Raw genomic sequence first — 21,351 nt, forward strand, 5'->3', positions numbered from 1 at the left:
TTGGCGCTCGTTCGAGAGTCTCTCGCGCTGGCCACACACGCGGGAAAAGCAAGCGAGATACGAAAAGACGTATAACTGGGCCTGGGCCTCGCCGGGCTGGTAAGAAACGAAATCGGTGTTTGTTTTGCGATCGGAGGTACATCCGTGGCGCGTCGAGGCGCAGCCTTTGTTTAATTATCGACGGCTGCTCCCCCTGCCTCTCCGGCGAGGATCGTTTTTCAGCAGAGCTGCCGGCGTGCCGGAGATAAGCCGCGTTCGGCGATCGCTGCGCGTACGCAGCGGCGACCAGGCGAAACAGCGCTCCGCGAAAGAGGGAGCGGAGGCAGATCGGTTGGCGCGCGCCGCTCGGCCTGCCGATCGGATGTGCGTTGCGGTGTCAAGCCGGCAATAGCCGAGGCTCCATTGGCTCCCTTTCGAGTCCGCGCTCCTCGAATTATCGCTCGTCCGCGCGACCAAACGCGACCGAACAACACATCGCTCGACAGCCATCGCTCCGCGGCGACTTATCGCTATCGCTGCCCGGCTTATCTTGCCGATAGCGATAGGATTGTTCACGGTCCACGAGCACAACATACCTTGCTCTACTCGCGTTATACACTTATAACGGGACGCGTGCGCCTGCTTTAATGGCTGATGCTTCGGAAAGCGATATACAATTGCCGTGCGTAAATATTGACGCTTGTCTAAAGTGGCGAGTACGCAACAACTGAGCATTTGTTTTTTCTGTTCGCAGGTGAGTGAGAAGCTGCGAGAGGCATGCACGCGGAACAATCGCTCGCCGTGTACGTGAGTTGACGCACATATTCTCATAGAGAGATTGCCAGTCGAATGAAATCGACGACACGATTAGAGGGGGAATGTGGCCTGCAAAAAGGGACCCCGCTTCCGATCAACCAATTAACATTGCTGAAACGGGATCCATCGAGCAACGAGCGCCGCGTGAGATCGCTAGCGGAAAAAACGAATTCCGCGCGCCTTGCTTGCTCGTTTTTTCAGCCCGCTGCCCCTGCTCCCTCCTCATTCGCGCAAAAACAGTTAAGAATTCGCTGGCTCGCGCGACAAAGCCGCGAGCGCGAGAAAGAAAACAATGCGATCGAGTGCTGCTTTGCGCGACGACCGCGACGACGACTACGACGATGACGACGACGACGACGACGACCACGACGACGACCACGGCGACGTTCATTACCCCGCGCATACCTACGTGCGTGTGTGCCAACATTCGCTTCACACATCCGCTTCCGTTGCCGGGCATAATATAATAATCGCCGCAACAATGAAGCCGATACGCGGCAAGGAATCGAATCAACGAATGCGCTGCAGAAATGCTGAATGCCAAAGGACGACGGAACGAGAGAAACGGCGGAGAACGGGAAGAACGGGAAGAACGGAAGGGGGGACAGGCAGGGGGGAGGGCATTTGTTTAATTATCAACGGTAACGCATTAACTCGTTAATTGAGCGTCAGATGGCGGGCATTGTTAGCCGTTTGACACGCTTTGTACATCGATCTGCATACGCGCGCGCGCCCGAGACAGACGTCGCGCAGCAGCGGCCTGTGGGAGTTTGGCCCCGGCCCCACGACCCCGACCCCCTCGACATCTAATGCGTCTAGGTTTACGCTCGACGCACGCGAATTCCGATCGCACACACTTTCGCCGCCAGCTAAATAAACACTCGCTCCGGCTCCGCGCCGCGTGTGCATGCGTTGACGAGCGTCGCGCGTGTATAGGTGCACTGCGACGCGACTGGCAGTGCGCTAGAGGGGGAGGGGAGGGCCGCTCGGAATCGCGCGCGTTTGGCACCGCAGCGAGCGAGCGCGGGCGGCACGTCAATCGCCGTGCGCGCGTAAGAACAATGATTGCCTGGCATTATATTCGGGAGACTTTGAACGACACTTGTATGCCGGAGCGCTTGCTCTCTGCCGCCAGCGCCTTTGTCGAGATATTCCGGATTTGAATGCGGGGCTGCGCGCGACGAGACGTCGCTCTCGCATCGGCACCGGCCGACCAGAGCTTAATTGCGAAGCCAATCGTACGGCGGGCCCAGCGCTAGCGGTCGGTCAGCCTCCTTCGCGCGAACGTATCGACAAGCTCTTTGCAAACGATCCGACAGCTGTTTCGTAATTGAGACGCGCTGGCGCGCGGCGTCTTTTTTCCCCTTTTGCCTTTACTCCTTTTTCTATTGCCGGGCCGCCACGCACTTTATGCAGATTTTCAATGAGGAGGTAACGAGAGGAGCGGCTGCTGCTGATACCGAGAGTCTCGCGGCGGCGGAAGTTTTCTCTCCGGCGTCGAGGTTTTTAGCCGGGCTGAGACGCCGAAGTCTTCGATATTTACCGCAGCCCAGCTCATTAATTATCGCGCCTCCCGTTTCAGCGCAGCTCGCAGCTCTTGATTAGCCCCGAGCCTTCGTTATTTTCGTTACTTACGCCATTCCCGCCTGCCCCCGGCCCTAATTACTTTCGTTCTACGACGCGACTCCTCTTACCTATGCCCCATTATCGCTGTTTAGGCCCTCTTTTTTTCGCCCTCGCCCTCGCAGCTATCGATGCGCTCTTTTCATTAGATTTGCGCCAGCGCCGTGCCTCTTATTTGCCGCGTTTGCCGCGTTTGCCGCGGCGTCCACGTCATCGGTAATTAAGCTCTTCAGCCCCAGCGCCAACGTATCCAGGGCGAGCGTTCCGCCTTTGTGCGCCGATACGTCGGTCGTACATAAATAATAAAGCCCGCGTAAGGGCACGGCTGTTTAAAAAAGAAGCGCGTCCGAGATTCGACCGGTAATCGAACGAGAGAGAGGGAGGGAGAGAAAGAGAGAGAGAGAGAGAGAGAGAGATTCCTTTGTGGAGAGAGAGAGCTTTATAACGCGCTGGAAATTAGACGCTCGCAGCCGAGGCGGCCGGGGCTAAAATAATTAAAACGTCCCCGGGATAAAAGACAAAAGCCGTCCGGTTTATCTATCTCGTCGTCTCGTCGTAAGGGCTGAAAGAGGAGCAGACGAGAGATAAAAATCGCGGGAGCGCTCGGCTCCAAGAAAAACACGGACTTGATCAAAGCGAAATAGGCATTGCCGGGCATGTGGGTAATTACCGCGGACGGGGAGCCTCCTGCGCCTTTCGCCCTGGCGCGCTTCCGCGGATGCGCGCCAGGTCCGCCGCCGACTCCCCCGGGGCTACAGCCTCGAGCGCGGGCCCCGGCCTGCGCAGGTGCGCCATTTTTTTTTCACTGGCCCGCGCTGACTCGCTTTCAATTACTATTTATTAGCATTGGCATTCAGATTCCGGCTTTTCTCTGTTCGTTAGAGTCAATGGCCAAGCCTCTCTCCTCTCTCTCTCTCTCTCTCTCTCTCTCTCTCTCTCTCTCTCTCTCTCTCTCTCTCAGCCGGCTCTTTCAGGAATAATTTAATTAATCCGACTGAGGAATGTCGATGTCAACTGAATTAATACGACGTGGCTGAAAAGTGCCGCGGGCTCTCGAGCGAGGGGCGCAGCGATATCGGCAGCTACGCCTTATAATAGCTTGCAGTTGAGCTTGCACTGCGAGCTATAGCTAATTAGCTAAGTAAAGCCCATTCGATCGCTTATCTCGTCGCTCCGTCCCTCCTCCCGTCACAGCCCTCCGCTCCGCCAGAGATCGTGCTCACTCTTTTACGTGGCATCTGTGCGTCCCGTCCTCCCCGTCATAATCGGCTATATAAGTGTATCAGCTCGTGCATGGCCGCTGCGTCGCGCTCGTCAACTTTGCACGCGCCTCTATTCAATGCGCTCGCATTCGTCGCACTCCAATTGGAAAATCTCGCGCGCTGTCGTGCCTTTGCCACCTCCGCATTCGCGCAGATCGAGTACGATAGGCTTGTAACCGATGCTCGAGCACGGGGCTGCCACAAAAAGTTGAAAGTGAGCACGTGCGACTGCCGGATTATCGGCGGACGCATTGAAATCCACTTTTTCCGCGCTTTACCGGCGCTGCAAGCCTGAGAGGCGCGCTGGATAAAAAAACCAGCTCGAGAACGATGCGCAGCTGATAAACAGAGCGAGAGACGCGCCGCCAGCTTCAACAAGAAAAACGAACGCGAGCGGAGGATAAATAGCAGGTGGAGAGGCGCGAAACTGAAAGGATGCTCCGGGCGTGTACGTAATTTTGTAAAAACGTTATCGAACCGTGGCTTTGAAGTTGCTGGTGGTTTTGTTTTTCAGAAAAAAATCTGTAATTTGGATTAAAAGGGTGGAATCGAAAAAAGAAGAGAACAAGAAAAGATAAACAGAAAAAACCGGCTTGAGTCCATCGAGCAGGAGTTTTCCTCGGCTGAATGAAGGTTGAAATCCGGGAGCGGGAGCAATAAAATCGCATTTGAGCCGGAGCCGAGCTCTTTGACGAATGGATTTCTAATAATTTATAGAGATAATTAACCGAGTTCTCCTCGCATCGAGCCGCTCCTCTACCCCTATCTCGTCTGACGAGCGCGCGCGACCCTTTGATTCGCAGCGACGATTCCTCTCAATCCTACCTTAGGCCTTCATCATCGGATTTCCAATTTCTGTTACTTTTTTCTCTCTCTCTCCCTCTCTCTCTTGGCTCTCGTTCCCCTCTTCTCTGCCAGCTCTTTCTCTCGATATTCCAATTGCTTTCATTAATAAGACTTCTAATGAGTGGCGCGTCAATTAGCCCCCAAGCCCATTATGCTGATTACACAAGCTATATGGCTGGCAGCAACAATGGGTCAAATAAATCGCAATGGCGAAGCCATTATATTGCCGATAAATATGCATCCTCCGTCTCGCTGGCGATCTTTGGCGCGGCATTGAGCAGCCAACGTTGCCTCGGCTCGCGGAGTGAACCTGAAAAATTAATAGAGATACTGCCTGGTCGAAGCCACGGGCAAAACTAATAGCTGCGGTGTTTTCCTTGGCGGCACTCCACCGCCGCGCGGCGGGCATCCACGGTTGAATATCTTGGCTCGTCGCGCTCGCCCTTCGCCTTTGTCGCGCTCGACGACCCTCGCGACGCGTTGCAGTGCCCACGAACAATGAGAGCCGGGTAATAATTTAAAACACGAATAAAATCGATATGTACGCGCGTATGAGCCCTTTCGCTCCCCACTCGTCGCACGCCTCGCCGCCTCGCCGCCTCGCCGCCTCGCCGCCTCGCCGCCTCGCCGCCTCGCCGCCTCGCCGCGCCGGGCGCTGCACAACCCGGTGCTGTCGTCGCCACTTGCACTCGCGCCGAGATGCTCCCTTCCTTGCGACGACCGCCAGCCAGCCCTTCGCGTTGCCCTTTCTGGCGCTGCCGCCGGTGCAACGCCGGAGCCGTCGACTCCGGCGCGCGGCAATCACGTGCCACTCTCCCACGCACTCATTGATTCCCTCGGCCGCTTTGTCTCCTCCGATGCGGCCGCACGTCTGCACCGATTCCGCCGCTGCCACCGCCGCCGCCGAGTGACGATCTGGAGCTGATGGGTTCTGCTTCAGTCATCGCTCTCGCGATAAAATCACGCTCTGACGAGCTGCTCCCGATTGCCCGCGTGTGCTGCATGCCACTGAGTCAGCCGTTATTGTCTCGTCGTTTTTCCTCGCCAAATGCGCGCCCGTGCTCCAGTAATTTATGTCGTGTCGAAGGCTTCCTTTAGCGTCATCGCGAGATTTCTTATCGGTCCTCGCTCGTAAATCATCGCTCTCTCGCGAGCAGCTGCCGTCGCTGCCGCCGCCACCGCCGCCGCCGCCGCTTCCAGCGCCACAGGCGCGAGGTCGCTTCTGCCGTCGCCACCGCCGCTTCTTTGTCGTCCTTGCGTACGAGAGGTGGTCGGTTGATAGGCGCCTCGGCGAGTGCCCGCAGAGGCGAATTGCCAGCTGACGCGACGAGCCGCCGGCTGCTCGAGGCTGATCGGGGCGACCGATCCGGGAGACGGGGGCGCGTTTCGGCGGAAGCGCAGCGCGACTCGACGAGGCAGAGCGCGCTCGGGGGCGAGATAGGCCGGCTCGCCGGAGTTAATCGCTCGGATTACACGATTTTACGCTCGCTGATCGTGGAAGAGGCGGGCGCGCGGAAGAGCAGTGGCAAAAAGACGTAGTGGCGCGTTGACCGGTTAATTAGCGTCGAGGGACTGCAGGCAGGGACGGGCTCGGCCGGCTGCAGCGCCGAGATCGAACGGCTATCGAGAGGAAGTAAGTGGGCATCGGCGCGCGGACAATTCCTTTGAAGTGGGCCGTGGTGGCGCGGCTGCGGGGCGGCCCGAGCCCGCGAGGCCGCGAGCGCGGCCCTGCGGCACGCCGACGACAATTAATTTTTATTACCCGGCCAAGAATTCGCGCGCTAATTGCCGGACAATGCGACTGCACCGGCCTGCCCCGCCGCCCATATATATCGTCGTTATCTTTTATTTGGCCTCGTTGATGAAGTTGTGAAATTGCTCGGGGCTTTTTCTGCGGTCGGTCCACTTAACGCTAATTTAGGGCCCATCGATCGGCCGCGCCGTCTCCGATAGGGCATCGCCGATGCGTCGCGGCCGCCCATCGACGCTCCCCGATTAATCGACGGCGCGGGCGATGAAACGCGACGAGAGCCGCGAGTCGACGAGTCGATCTCGCGGAAAGAGAGACGGAGAAAATGGCAGGGAAGGGGAAGGGGAAGGGAAGAAAGCAAGCCAGCGGAGTGTGCGGCGCCGTGAGGAATTGATGGCTCGACGGCCATTTCAAAGTAATAGCGGCTTTGTTTGGCGTCGGCTGTCGTATCGGCTTGCTCGCGCGTTCACTTATTCATCGGGGAGCTTTTAGCCGGTCGTATCGGCGCCGCGTAGTCGCGCGCGGCGTAAAAAGAAAAGCCGCGGGCCCGATTAGCGGATTTATCGAGAGAGCGAGCGAGAGTGAGTTTTTTGCGGCGGGCGCGCAATGAGGCGGAACGGATTGCTCGCGCGGATTGCGAGGTCTGAGCACGTGCTTGCATTAGTATTGGCGGGGCGTGCGCGCCGCGAAAGCGAGTAAGCGAGTTTGACGTTTTAGTGGCGGTGGCGGCAAGTATAGATCTGCGCCTCGCTCACTCGCCACCTACACTCCGCATCCTCATTCAACATTCAGCATTCCCCCTCGATATCACACAAGTTCTGATTAGACGTGGAATTAATGATTTGAAAATCAATACAGAGCGCCAGCATCGCCGCCGCCGCCGTCGCCGCCGTCGCCGCCGTCGCCGCCGCCACCGCCGCGGAGGTAGCAGCTTCCACTCGACTCCCTCGGGTATTAAGACACTCGAGGCTCGCTCTCGCCCAATCAGACCGAGAATGGTCTCCTCCCTGCGTTCTATTTCTCTCGCCTGTGTACAGCTGCACTGCAAGCTAGAGAGAGAGAGAGAGAGAGTCTCTCTCGATATCGGCTGCTCTCCGAGATACAGCCGCCGAGCGCGACACTGACAATAACTGATATTTCATTAAAACTGACGTCTTGCCGCTCTATCTCCTTCGATCAGCCACTTCCGAATAATCTCGACGAGATTCAATTAGCTTGCTGCGTAGCGGCAGCAGCGACAGCAGCCTACTTGTATCAATAGTCGCTCGCCGAGTGTTTACTCTGGCGCCGATTTCTTCCAAAGTGCACGCCACTGAAGGGCGTAATCCGAGGATAAATGACGAAGGCGAAGACAAGGCTCGGGGCGGAAGCAGGGAGCTTCTTCTCCTTGCCAGTGAAAGGGGGCCAAGAAAATTTAAGCTACTGCGCAGCCCGACTATTTTGTCACCAAACCCCTTCTCCGCTCTTTGATAACTAATTAGTGTTTTGCCTGCTGCCTCCCCACCTCCCCCGCGGGCTCTTTTATCGCTGCAATCGGGGCCTCGAGGAGTAGCGGCGACGCCGGCAGCAGCCGTCTGCTGGCGAGGGGATCAAGCCAAAAAGAAGGACAGCTAGGGTGGCCTACTCGTTCGTCGGCTCTCATTCGGAAGGAACCCTTTCACTGCGGGGCCGCACATCGACGTTTCCAAGCCCACCCCCATCGAAAGATGGAGAATCAAAGGATTTCGCAAAGAGAGAGAAAGAGAGAGAGAGAGAGAGAGCGAGAGAGAGAGACGGAGAGCGAGGAAAGGGGCAAAGCGTCAAAAGTGCGAGGGGGTTCCGGGCAAAACGAAGACGTCGAAACGTGACGAGGGGCCGTCGCGTGGCAGTAACCGGCGCTGCGGGCACCCATCCCACCGGCGCAGCCATCCCCATCGCCGCTGCGACTGCAGGCTGGAGCGTCCTTTAAAAAGCTTCCGAGAGTTCGACGACGCTACTCAATAAGCTGCGCGCATGCAGCGCGGCAATACCGATTGCCTCGAATCCACTTCCATTCTGCAGTGTGCACTCGACTGTCGAATCTTTGAGCGTGCGCGCACGGATCATCCTGTAGGCCCCCCTCCCCTTGCGACCTCGTCTTTTTTCGCGACCACGATCGTGACGAAGCCGAGTCCAAGGTAATTAACGCCAATTCAGCCGACTAACAAGGATCGTTATTCTTTTCAGCACTTGCACGTAATTACGCAAAGGAGAAAAGCTCCCTCTTTTTCCGGCTGTTTGCTCAATCAAACATTTGATTCGTCGCTTGCGCTCTTGGCGCCTCTTCCTCTGCAGCGCCCGCGCGCGCGCGGCTCGACGAACAATGCCGCCAGCCGAAGACTCGAGCGTTGTGTAAACAGCTAGCCGTGACAGCTCGCGGGCCAAACGAAGACAAAGATAAGCGTATATTTCAGCAGCCGCGGGGGCAGGCCGGGAGGGCGGCGAACGAGCGCTGCGCCGAGGCTGAGGAGCGCGTAGCCGGGCTCGGAGCGGGTGGCGATGGGGGGGGGGGGGGGGGGGGGGGGGCGAGGCGAGGCTTGTTTCCCTAACGAAGGGCTGATGTTCCGAAATGAAATATCGAGGAACGCGAGCGCGCCGCTCCGTGCGCACTACTTGTGTATCGAAAATACCTGGGCGGCTTTATAGTGGCGGTCGCGTCGCCGGAAAAACAAGGGGTTAAGAGAGCAAGAGTGAGAGGCGCCATAAATATCGGGCCGATCTTATATTTTCATCACCGGCCCATCATATTAAAATTTATGTTACGATCAGAAGTGCCTACGCGCGCGCGACGGGGCGTTCGCTCGTTGCTCGATAACGACGAGCCTGCCTGCGCGCGTAATATTGTAATCTATGTGTGCAAGGACGGAGACGCCAAGGAGAAAGAGAGAGAGAGAGAGAGAGAGAGAGAGAGAGAGAGCGCCGATGAAAAAGTGGCTCGGAAGGGCGGCTATGAAGCTGCAAGGGAGCACCGACAGCGCTGAAGGGTGTCGAACGCGCCGCGCCGAACAATGACGTCTACGCGCGATCCCTGTCCTATTGCTTCTTGTTGTTGTTACATCTCTTTTTCTTCGCGGCCGCGGGGGTGCCATTAGACTCGTCCCGCTAAAATATAGCGGCGCTCCATCGTGGCCCGGCGTGTCTTGCAGCGCTGCCTGCGACTCGCTCGCGGCGCCGATGTTCTTTCGGCGTTTCAATTTTTCCGATTTGGCCGTTAATTAATCCGCACAATGTCGCCTGCCTCCCAATGCGGTTTAGAGCGCAATTGGTCTGCCGGCATCAAGAGCGCGGCGAACAATGCGCCCGATACGCGCGCGGAGAGCAGATATCAATAGGTTCAGCGAGATGAAAGCCCGGCGATGACGGTTCGATCATTAACTTTTCAATTTGCACGCTGAGAGGAGATCACGCGAGAATTCTTTGTTTGGCCATAATTCAAGTAGCCGGGTAGGCAGATGGATAGAGAGGCAGAAGAGTGAAAATCGACGGTCAGCGCTGCTGCATGATTGTCCTTTGCGGGAGGGATGAGATGGCGTATTGTGGCCCAGCGGAGCGAGCGGAATCGCAATGGCAGAGCGGTATAAAATGGTAACGCGATTGTCCGGCAGCAGCCCGTGCGAATCGCGAATTATTTGCTCTATGCCGCGCGACAAGCAAACAATCGTGATCGATTCGTGCAAATTTGGCCAATTGCACTTGGCAATTGGTCCCTCGGCTGCCCTTTTTTCTCCCGGCGCTTTTGCCTTCCGCCTGTGCTGGCCCGTTGTGCCGCGCGCGCTCGTCCACTTATCCCCGAGATCAAACGACCGCGCGCTGCTCTCTCGGCCGAGCGGCGATCCGTCAAGTTGGCTCGGCGCGTAACAAGAGGCGTAACCGCGCCGATCAGTTTTTGCGCGCGATCGCCGGGCGCGGAAGAGAGCGGCGCGCGCGCGCGCGCGGCCTCTCGTTCGTCGCTTATTTCCGTCTGGCTCGGCCCGTCCCAACTGATTTATCGACGCGCGCCGCCGAGGCGGAAGTCGCGGCCCGCGGCTCGCGGGAGGGCACCGCCGCCGATTCGCGAGTGTCGTCCGGCGCCGCCGAGCGAGCAAACAGAGGGTCGGATAAGACGCGGCCAGGCGCGCCGCAACCAGCCCGAGGAGGACGCGCAGCAGCCGAGCCTTTGACGGAGGAGAAAGCGTTCGTGTCTAATGATGTTTAAGAAGGGGCTTTAATTTTTCATTAGCCGGGCCGAGGCAGATCAAAGGGCTTTTTTCATTTCTCTGGCGCGCCCCCGCCAATGCTTCCGTTCGATCTATTGACATTTCTTAAATATTGCCGCGCGGAGCCCTTGTTCCCTTTCATCCTGCGCCAAGAGCACTCGGGCTCGGCTCTCTCGTCCTCCACGGCTCTCCAGCTCTCGAGCTCTCTCACACGTGGGAACAACACGTGTCGCTTGCTAGCGTAAACTTTGCTCGGTCGATGAACCCTGCTCCAACAGATTTTCTTGCCCCCGCTCGTTAAAATTGAGTAACACGTGTCGTTGCGAGCTCTCGAGCAGCAGCATCAATTGCCCTGCTCTCTGTCCCACCCGTCACCCCCCCCCCCACCCCCTCGCTCGCCGCTTTAATTGATTATCGTAATTTACATCTGCTGGCTGATGCTCGCTTTCTGGGAAACCAACTCTCCAACGTCTTTCGAGAATTCCGAATGTCTCGGCTCTGGGTGCCATAAATAATCGCGGCTTTGATGCTACTGCCACGGCTCTGGTTTTTTTGCGCCTGCGCGGTCGAATAATAAAAACAAGTCGATTGAAATTGGCAAAAAACGAGGGAGCAGCGCGCTGTGTGTGCGCGACAAGTAGAGCTTGAGAGAATAGGCGCGGTGTGTTGGATGCAAAGAAAGCGCGGGGCTTAGCGTGGGCCGGTCGATATCTTAATAATAAATACGGCCGAGAGAGAGAGAGAGAGAGAGAGAGAGAGAGAGTCTGATGGCTGCTTGGTGTGAGATTGAACGGGGGGGTGGTGTGATTGGTGGCGTCGCGTGCGAGAGAGCGAACAAGGGATCATTCGCACCTCGCGCCCGCGCGAGCAGTGTAATGAGAAAATTTGAAATATCGCGCCTAACAAAAAACCCCGCTAGTACCGCCGCCGCCGCCGCCGCCGCCGCCTCCACCGCGCGCAGTCATAACCGGCTGATCCGTTCTTCCCCGACCAGGGCGCAGATTATAAGAGGGTGCTCTATATAAGGCATTTGTCTGACTGTCTCTCTCCTGCTGGTGGCGAACCGCCAACGATACTTTTGCATATCTTGGCGAGCTGCTCGCTGCCACGAGGGTGTGCGGATTATCCCTGCTCTCGCAGCCTGCAGCTCTCGGCTGCCTAGTTAGCCTCGCCGTTGGCTCGAGCAATCAAAGCTTGAGCAAACGCTGCAAAACTGCGAGAGCGGCGCTAATTTGCAAGCTGTTGATCAATCAACTTCGATCGATCGTAATGACCGTGTAAAGAAGCCACTGCTTATAGTCAGCGGCAGCAGCAGCGCCACAAACCCATAGAGTCAAGGTTGAGCGTTTGTCAGCAGCTGGCTGTATAGATATACCCGGCCTCCTTTTCTCATTCCTCTAGGCCAATCAAGAGGGAAAAATTTGGTGCGAAAATTAAGGGGTGCCGGGTTCCTCGGACAACTATATTTTCAATCTTGTTTTTTTTATTCACGACTCAATCTTGCGAAAGTACGTTTTTTCATTTGATCAGTCACGCTGTGCAATTTTAAATAACAAACAGTAAGATTCAGGTAGTTGACAGTTCAGAAAGCCACGTTTCGTGCCGTTGGGCGACTATTTTCTTTCATTAGTTATTGTCATAGGTATCAATGACTCTGAACACAGTCATTTTTAATATATCGAATATTTATTGCAAAATGAACTTTTTTATATTTTTATTCGTATTTAAAGAAAACTTATGATTATAAGAAAAAGCAGTATGCCTTATGTAGAATGATTTATTAATTTATTGGGGCCGGATGGAAAATTAATGTTCAGCCACTTATGTTCAGCCTTAAACAAAGCAGTTCTTTTTCGTCATTAGCAAACAAGTTTGAAGTTTCTTTTACGATGCATTGATGTCTAATGTAAAACTTCTTATAGTTTCATTTGCAAGGAAGTTTGCGAAAAAAATGTACTTTTAATTAATCGAAGTTGAGTTAGATGTTTTGTTGTTAAATCGCAGTCCTTATAATTATAATAATGAAGAAACAAATTTAACAGCATTCGATATTACAAAAATTATAATTTTGAAATACTTTGCTACGTTTTAAAAAGTATGGTTTTTGTTTTATGAATAACGAAACTCAAAGTGGAGGATTGAAAAAGCCGAAGGGCGACTGCAGCGGTGGGGCATCACGCGCGTTCAAACTGATGCGCTCGCATATTCTAGTTACTAATTAGTAACTCAGTAACTAAAATAATCGCGTAACGACTCAAACTGCAGCTCTTTAAAATGTCTAAAATTTGCATTGGGTGGCCGAAAACGCTTAGGTTAGCCCGAGGAATCCTGGATAGGTTTCGAAGATCTCCGAATTTTTCGCAGAGTCGGCGAGCAAAAGGCACGAGCGGGCTATTTCCAACGCGGTCCGCTGCATCCTCTTACGATTCTTTGTAGCGCCCACGTGGCGCGTCGCCCCAAATAATCATTGCGGCCGAAATAGAATGTCATCTCTGCGGATTTTTGCACTGTTTATTTTGGGTATGTTTGATCGACTGGGAGCGATCGCCCGAAGCTGGCTGGGCGAACGCTTGGCAAGAAAAATAACCGTCTCGCGGGAGCAGCCACGGCGATAGGCTAAGAGCGCGCGCAATCACGGCCATAATTGATATTCGCCGAAGCCTGCCCTCGAGCCTCGATGCTATCTGCGAGCGCGTCGGTCTGCGCAGCAGCCTCTTCGCGCTGCTTAATATGCCAGTGAGAGCTGGCGTTGCCGTGATACGCTTTGCATCTCTCGTCGGAGAGTCCGCGGCGACATTCAGCGAATTCTTTATGCCCGAGATTTAGTGTTTTGGCCGCGTTTCCTTCGCTGTCGGCTTTGTTCGCGGCGCTGATCAATTGACCCGGCGGGCGCAGAGGCGGGCGCAGAGGCGGCAACGCGGCCACGCGAAAGGGAGAGCAGCTCGAGCGGATTCGGAATAAATGACGAGTGCTCGGCGAGTCAGGAGCTCGAGTCGCGCATCGCGGCTCTAATGATGGCCGCGAGAAGCGACCTTCGCTCTGGTCGTTACCACGAAAGGCTGGCGCGTAATGAGCCGCGTCACGGCATCTCTCGATCGGCCCATTACTGCACTTTTGCCGAGGCAATCGAACGGAATCGCGCGAGTTAGGAGCGTTTTTCTGCGGTGCCGTTTTCACGCGACGGCGACGGAAATTTCCCGAAAACAATGATCCATCGGAGCGGACCCGAGTGATTAATCGGCCGAGCGGTTGCCCTCAGGTAGCCTCGCAATCGCTCAATCTGGCGTACTTTATTCGAGCGCTGCTGGACGTTGCGTTCGCGCATGCAGCCCGATAACATCATCGTTGAGTTGCTAATGACAAGCACATGCGCGCAACAACGCTCACTCACTCTCGCCGGCTCTGCTGCGCGCTGTATCGGCTGTTGATCTATACAGAGCCAGCGGCATATGTTTAGGTCATTAATTAGCATCTGGAACCAATTAAAGTAATTACGAATTCGGCAGTAAAATATCGCCGGGCGAACGACACCGGCGAGCCGCTCTCCTCGTTAATCTTGCATCCCATGCGCATTTACAACCCTTCTCGCACTTACCGATCCCATTGTTCGATTCATTTTCGAAATTTCAGCCAAATAGCCGATCGTCACGGCAAACTGTCGCTTTTTATTCGTTACGACGGCGAATAATTGTGCCATCAGTCAGCAAGCTGCTGCCGCTGCGCCGTCGCGACTACGTAACGCGTCAATCGGCCCCGGCCATTTGCCAGATATCATCGTCAGCTTTCGAGCGAGAGAGAGAGAGAGAGAGAGAGAGAGAGAGAGAGAGAGAGAGAGAGAGAGAGCAAGAGAGAGAGAAGGAAAAAAAACGCGAGGCGAAAAATAATACGAGCGCGAGCCGTCGGTAATTCACGCTGCCGTGTGACATCGACTTCCGGCGGACGTCTTTGCGGGAATGAAAAGCAGTAGGCGAAACATGGAAACATGAAAAATCGGTGGACGGGCGCGCAGAGCAATAGCGGCGAACAGCAGCCGTCAATCGACTCGCGTTGCCGGCGCTGCACGTGACAAATATTCGCCGGATGCCAGCAGCGCGCAACGTCTATCGATAGCGAACGACTAGCGAGTCCGGCATTAGGTATAGAGCGCCGGAGTCTTGCATTAGCGCGCGGATATGTATTTGCGCTTCCCGTATCATTTCGTAATTATCGATAACATCGTCAAGGTTTTTTGCAGGAAACAATGGGTCATTACTAGCCGCATTGGTACGATCATTGTCTCTCTCTCTCTCTCACTCGTCGGCGTTTATCGTTCGCTCGCGGACACTGTCTTTTCTGCTCCGTTCTGTTCTGTTTTTTTCCACTTTCAAACCGATCCAATCGTGCTCCTATGATTCACGGCGCCAACTGTGCGTCCTCGGCGGATCGATGTGCGAACGCCATGGAAAGCCCTCGATCGAATCAAACTTTATATACGCAGCCACGGCACGCGAGTCGCTGTCGCAACTTGAATTATGCGGCATTAATTTATTCTTGAATTATTCAGCGTTTTATCAGTTTGCCCTCGCCCTTTTCGCCCCCTTCGCCTCTCTCAGGCGAGATTTCCAAAGGCTGATAAGTGGCCGCGTGTAAATCAATTTCGCGATTAGTCCGGCACAGCAATCGATTGCCTTTATTAAAAGGAAAAAAGAAAGGAAAGGCTCTGCGTTTTTATTCCGGCCGTAAAAGCAATTCTCCGAAATGGTCTGAAATAAAAACGAGGAATAAATTAGCATGCGAATGGCTGCCAAAGTGATTAATACAAAGTGTGTAGTGTCCGAGCGACTTATGGTTACGCCGCTCTCAATTATCATGCACCGATTGGCAATCCCGATAAGATAGCCGCGGCCAGCGAGTCTTGCGGCTCGCGGCAAATTGTCGCGGTTTATCGCGTGCGGATTGGCGGCGCGGAAAGAGAAGGAAAAATAAAAGGAAGAGAAAAGAGGCGAACGAGGAAGGCGAGAATCGCAGCCGATGAGGGAATTAGCATTTATGAATGCGGACGGGCGCATCGGAGCGTCGGCGAGCTGGGCGTCAAGTGCGGAGCAGCGCACGGACCGCGTGGGCGAGGATCGATGGTCGGTTTATCGCGCATTGTCGCGTGCCGGCGAGCCACATCGAGCGCGGCGAAGGCGCGACGCGGACGAGCGCCGATGAGCGCGCGTAAGAGGCCGCGAGCGGGGGGTGGCCTGGCAAAAAAAGCGCGAGGGAGCTACTTTGAATGTAAAAGCATCTATAATTAATATCCGCGGCCGGGCGGAACGGCGAGAGCGAGAGCGAGAGCGAGAGCGAGAGCGAGAGCGAGAGGGTCAGGCTCGAGCAATATTTATTAGATACTTTATGGGGAAAGTTTAAAAAGGTGATCCTCGCCTTTGCAACGTAGACAAAGCTATCTCGGGATTCGGTGGACGGGCGCGCGGGGCGGGGCGGGGCGGCGCGGCGCGGGCAGGCCGGGCCGGGAAAAAAAGCTTGCATAATTATGGCCGCGCGTAGATTTTCAGCGCTCCCTTTCATGTCTCTTCTTTGGCGGCGAAATTGCGATACTTGCAGCCGCCGGGCCGGGCCCGCCAGGGCGGTTTGTCAGCTCTTTCCTCCGCGATGCTCCCTACATCGCCATTGTTTTATTCATTCGGCCGACCGCGCCGATTTATTCCATTGTTTGATTTTCGCGGTACTTGCCCGCAGGCTTTATTGGCCATTTCCATTGCAGAGTGCTTCGTAAATAAAGCGCTATCGATACGGCCCCGCGTACACCGCGTACACCGCGTACACCGCGGACACCGCGGACACCGCGGACACCCCGGACACCCCGGACACCCCGGACACCCCGGACACCCCGGACACCCCGGACACCCCGCGCACCTGCTCGCCACGTTTTCGACGGGCCTTGTCGATGCCTCGTCAGGGAGCGGCGCCGCGCCCGCGAGGCAGCCGGCCACTTGGGCTATTTCGGGCGGCCGAGACGCGCGACGCGCGATGCGCTCCGAATTAGCCCGGCTATCGGCGCGAATCGCCGCCCGTTTGATCCCGGCCGCCGAATCGATCGCGTCCATGCAAATCGTGCGCCGGAGACTGATGGCGCCACCCGCTTGTTTCAGAGGGCTATTTTGGCGGAGAAGGAGAATACCGATCTGAAGGAGCAGCTCGTCGCGGCCAGCGATGGCAATTGCAAGACTGAGGGACAGCAGATGTCCCAAAACGCCCAGAGCCAGGAGCCGAGTCAACAAGACCCCAGCAATCCCAGGCGGACGCCCAACAGCAATCACGAGCAGGAGCTGCAAGCCAAGGACAGAGAGGTCAGTTTTTGCCGGCCCACCGATGGCCCGCTGTCTATTTCCAGCGTGCGCCGGTTCGCCACGCTGCCGAGCTTATCGGCGCCTCGGTGCAGCTTCCACCGCGCCTCCCAAGCCTCTTCCCTTTCCGACTCATTATTTGCTTTTCCGGTTCGCCACTCAAACATTAATATGGAGCTGCGCGCGGATAAATGCGGCGAAGCTCTTTAAAATTTCTCAATGAAGCCCTCGTGAATGTTTTAAAGACTCCGTCAGTCTGTCACATTTATTGAAGCACGGTTATTAGATTATAAAACTATTCTGACCGGCTGCTATTCGGATAGATAGGCAAGTTTGTTCCGCGAATGACAGGCGCGCTAAAGCGGCCGCGCGAGATGCCCGCCTCGGCGAAAAATCAATGATGGCGTTGTCGAGCGCCGATCGTGCCGGCGAGCCCGGCTGTCGTCTCCTTGGCCGCCTCTGCCTGCCTCTGCCTGCCTCTGCCTGCCTCTGCCTCGTCGCTCCTTCCCCGCGAGCGAGCGTCGCTTCGCCGCAGCCGAATCGATGATCGCTAAATATAAGCGCGGCAATCGTTAGCTCCGCCGCGGAGCGGAATAATAAGAAAAACAGCGGAGGCCTCGCGGAACGAGGCTTTTTCGCCGAACGCGCCGCGCGTTCATTAATCTTTGGACCGCGGAGCGCGCTTCTGGCTCTTTATATTTAGCGCGCCGAGACTCGGCCCGTCCGACGCCGAAAACCACGAAAGCTCGGGCTCGCAGGTGCAGGCTCCGCGCGGAGCCGATCGGTGGGGCCGCACGACCGGCGCAGCGCACGGCAGGCTCGTTCTCCGCCGCGGCGGCCGAGCGGAGCCGGAGACCAACCAAGCCGGAGCGGAGTGCAGAAATAGCGCGCAAACGACCAAATAGCGCGAGTCGACACACGAGGAGGGCGGTCTAACGACGTCGTCTCTGCCAATTTAAATTGCGGCGATTCATCCGCGATCGAGCCGGCGCGGCGAGGCCGGCCGCTTAACGAGCGCTCGAACGGCTCTCGGGTGCCAGCGACTCGCCGGGCGTGAAAACGAAATCGACGCGCGATAGCGCCGCCGCTCGAATGGAGCGTCGCCGCGACGACTGGAGAGCAGCTCGAACAAAGCCGAAAACACTTGGAGCGAGCGCGCGCGATAATAGGGGGGGTCGCGCGCCGAGCAGCCAATAGGCCAGCGCGCTCCTTTTCGATCAGCGAGAAATCGTTTGCCAGCCGACAATCGCTGTCGAGCCCTCGCGCTCCGAGGCCCGATAAGCGGCGTTCGATGTAGCCTCGTTGATGGCTTTATTGGAAAGTGCGGGGGCGCGCGCCGCCAGTCGTTAGCCGAGCATTGTTCAAAGAGGCGCTGCGAAGCTGCGAAGCTGCGAAGAGCCTCCCCCGCGCCGCTCGGCTATTGTAGCGAAATTAGCCGCGACGGCGGGCCGCAGGAAGAGGCGAGCTTTTTCGGCCGCCGGAGAAAGCGAGCGGATGAAAGAGAGACGCGCGTCGCTGCCAAGGCAAATACGCAGCCCGAGTGTTTGAAAACACGCTGGCTAATGTGCCGCCGGATCAAGAAATAACTCGCCGGCAGCCTTGCGCTTTGTATTCTCCGCGCGCAAATGAGCTGATCTTTCGCTCGTTGCTCCGCCGCGGCCCCTCCTCGATCGCATTACACAAACATTCTCAAACGATCGTCGACGACGAGCGCGCCTCTCCTGCCGCCTCCTCCTCCTCCTCCTGCCGCTGCTCCCGCCGCGCGCTCCGCTCTCGCCTCTATTTTCTTACGCGAAATATCACGAGGAAAAATAATATTGACTCGCGGCTCGCTGCTCGGATCGCGGATTCGGCCGTATATCAGCGCGCACGGCGGCAGCTCGATCGTCGGCCATGCTGGCGTATCGCCTGCATCGCCGTATCCTCTGCTCCCGCGCTCTCGGTCCGCGATAGCGCAGCCAGATTCCAACTGATAATTCGAGCGCCGATAAGACGACTCGCTCGCGGAGACGATCGTAAATAGAGCGATAAGCAGCCGCCGAACCGAGAAACAAATAAGCGAGCTATTTATTGCCGCTCGATTTGGCAAATATTGCCGCTGGCGGAAAGTGCGCGCAGGCCGCCTGCGGAGACTCCAGTACGCGCACCTATATCGCTCGCGACGATCGGCCGCGAGGCTATTTGTCGCGCGATTCGTCCGCTCCTCGGCCAGCTCCTCTCCGCGCGATTTTCCGCGCGCCGCGGTGTCGCCGCGCAAACATTTGGCCGATGAACAAAAGGTTCGACTATTTTCGAGCCACTCGATTGTGTAAAGCGAGACGAAATAAATGGCTCGTTCAGCGATACACTCGGAACGCGGATCGCTCGGCTAGCTGCGCGGCCAACGGGCTATCCGTCACAGCTCGCGGCAATAAATGCGCAGTTGGCGTTTGCCATCGACGTCGATAAACAATTTGGCGGCAAGCTAGAGAAGCGGCCGCTCTCCCCCGTTCGCTCGGAGACTCGGCGCGCGCCGACCCAGATACTCCGGCCCGTTCGACGATTTTTGGGAACGATCGATCGATGGAACCGCGAGGCGCGCGCGTGCGAGCGCGTCGCCGCCGATCTATTTGTGGAAGCGCGCCGCTCGCCTCTCGGCCCATTGTGTCGAACATTGGACCGAGCGTTCGTCTTGTTCGCCGCCGCTGGCCGCGCCGATTCCCTCGATCGCCCCGACCGTCGTCGACGACGCCAGACCTATAAAAGCGCCTCCGAGTGCGCCAAAGTCGGACGGTTAGCCGGCGATTAAACGGCCAAAGCGGGTCCGCCGGTCGTTCGCGGAAAAGCGCGCGCACTGGCGGGGCAGAGGGAGGCGCGGAGATGCTCGAAAATAACGAGGAGTATTTGCGCTCGCGAGATCTTTTTTTGCGCCGGGCGGCGCGCTCCGAGGGCAAAATTGCTCGCACATATGGGCGCGGAGACTGGGCGGTTGGCGCGCGCGCACCGGCCGAGCCAATATCGTCAGATATTCATTTCGTAAGTTTGAAGTAGAACAAAATATAGAAACTCGCAGGTCGGCAGGCTAACTCCGGCGCGCGCCGGCTGCAACCCCCTTTCGTTTGCAGACATCGCTACCCCATTGGGCGGCTCTCAGCCGCGCACTTTTTCTCTCTGGCTCCACGGGCTTCCTCCGGCGCCAGAGCTCGGCGGCTTTTTTCCCGCTGCTCTCTTTTTATCTGCGTCTCAGTCGAAATTGCGTCTGTTGCGATGACAGCCAGCGTCCGAGCGGGGCTTTTGTAGGGCCTCCTCCGCCTCGGCTGGCCGGCTGTGCCTGGCCTGGCCTGGCCTGGCCTGTCCGCGGGCAATGCGATGCCAATTTGTCCTTGTCCTGGTGATCGCGCGCCTCGGCCGCCGATCGCCAGGCACTACCCGCGAGACGAGCTCGTGACGAGCACGTGAACTAGAGACTTGGCTTTTATTATGTATACTATTCTGTAAGCGCTGAAATCCTACAATCTCTCGTCGTCCTTATCATTTTTTCAACATTTAGTCAATCCTCTCTCGTCACACTTGCGCTTATCACTGATTCACGCAGTCGAAAAATCGAGATTTCGTACACGCGTATGCCGCAATCACATCTTTCTGGAATGCCTTCCTCTTTTGACGAGGCCAAATAGGTCAAACTTATTTTCGTGATGCTTCATTTTATGGGCGCCGAATCTAGTACCTGTCGGCACTGACGACAACTCTGCCTGCCATGCTCTCGCCGAATTCGATTTGGAAGCTTCTTATCTATTTTACCAGCATCGGATCGAGCGCAGCCAGATAAGACGTATTCGGAGAACGACCGAAGGAAGTTTTTCTGCGAACGGTTCGAGCCTCGTTAGCCGTTCGATTCGTCGATAACTCGAAGGCCAGACAGGGCAGGCCGGACTCGCGCTATTTTTTCCGGGCGATTCGTTTTCCCGAAGCTCGAAAAGTCCTCGAGCCGCGGCGCGCCAGAAAGACGGAAAAGGGGCTCGCACTCCATCATCGTCGGCGGCCGAAGCGTTAATTAGAAAATCTGAATAATTAGAAAGTAACTTTCACGGATTCCGCGCACATATCCTGGCCAGGGGCTTTCGACTGTGTTTTTTTTTTTTAATCGCGTCGGCCGCGAGCAGCCGCTGCTGGAAGAAAAAACGAGGAGCGCGGGCGGCGCGCGAGGGGCGGGGGTGGGGCAGGCGGCAGGGAAGACCAGCCCGCAGAGTTTTGTGCATACGTACACGTACGTAGGCAGTCGAAGGGGTTGCTCGTTACCGCGGGCTGGGCTGGGGTGTACTTTCGTAAGCTGGCGCGATTCGCGAACTTTAAAAGCTCTCGAGTTCGCCGGCGAAACGAATCGATCGGCGCGCAGCGAGCGAGCATGGCAGATGCGTATCTGCGCGGCCGTCTAGCGCGGCGCGATTGTATCGGCGGCAGCTTTAAATATATTTCGTTAAGCACGCGAGCGATAAAAACTTGCCCTTCGACTCTCTCTCTCTCTCTCTCTCTCTCTCTCTCTCTCTCTCTCT

The 21,351-nt window shown here is 56.4% G+C and overlaps 1 protein-coding gene across 1 annotated transcript in view; it reads left to right on the forward strand.

The window, feature by feature from the left end:
- LOC131671153 (homeobox protein cut) overlaps positions 1–21,351 on the forward strand; it is a 77,986-nt gene that overhangs the window by 22,074 nt on the left and 34,561 nt on the right. Inside the window, 1 exon segment of the mRNA XM_058947365.1 lies at positions 16,625–16,822. Within this exon segment, the coding sequence (XP_058803348.1) occupies positions 16,625–16,822 (198 nt within the window).

This window comes from Phymastichus coffea, unplaced genomic scaffold (genome assembly GCF_024137745.1).
Source record: "Phymastichus coffea isolate CEN01 unplaced genomic scaffold, Cenicafe_Pcof_1.1 PCOF00120, whole genome shotgun sequence".
NCBI lineage: Eukaryota > Metazoa > Arthropoda > Insecta > Hymenoptera > Eulophidae > Phymastichus > Phymastichus coffea.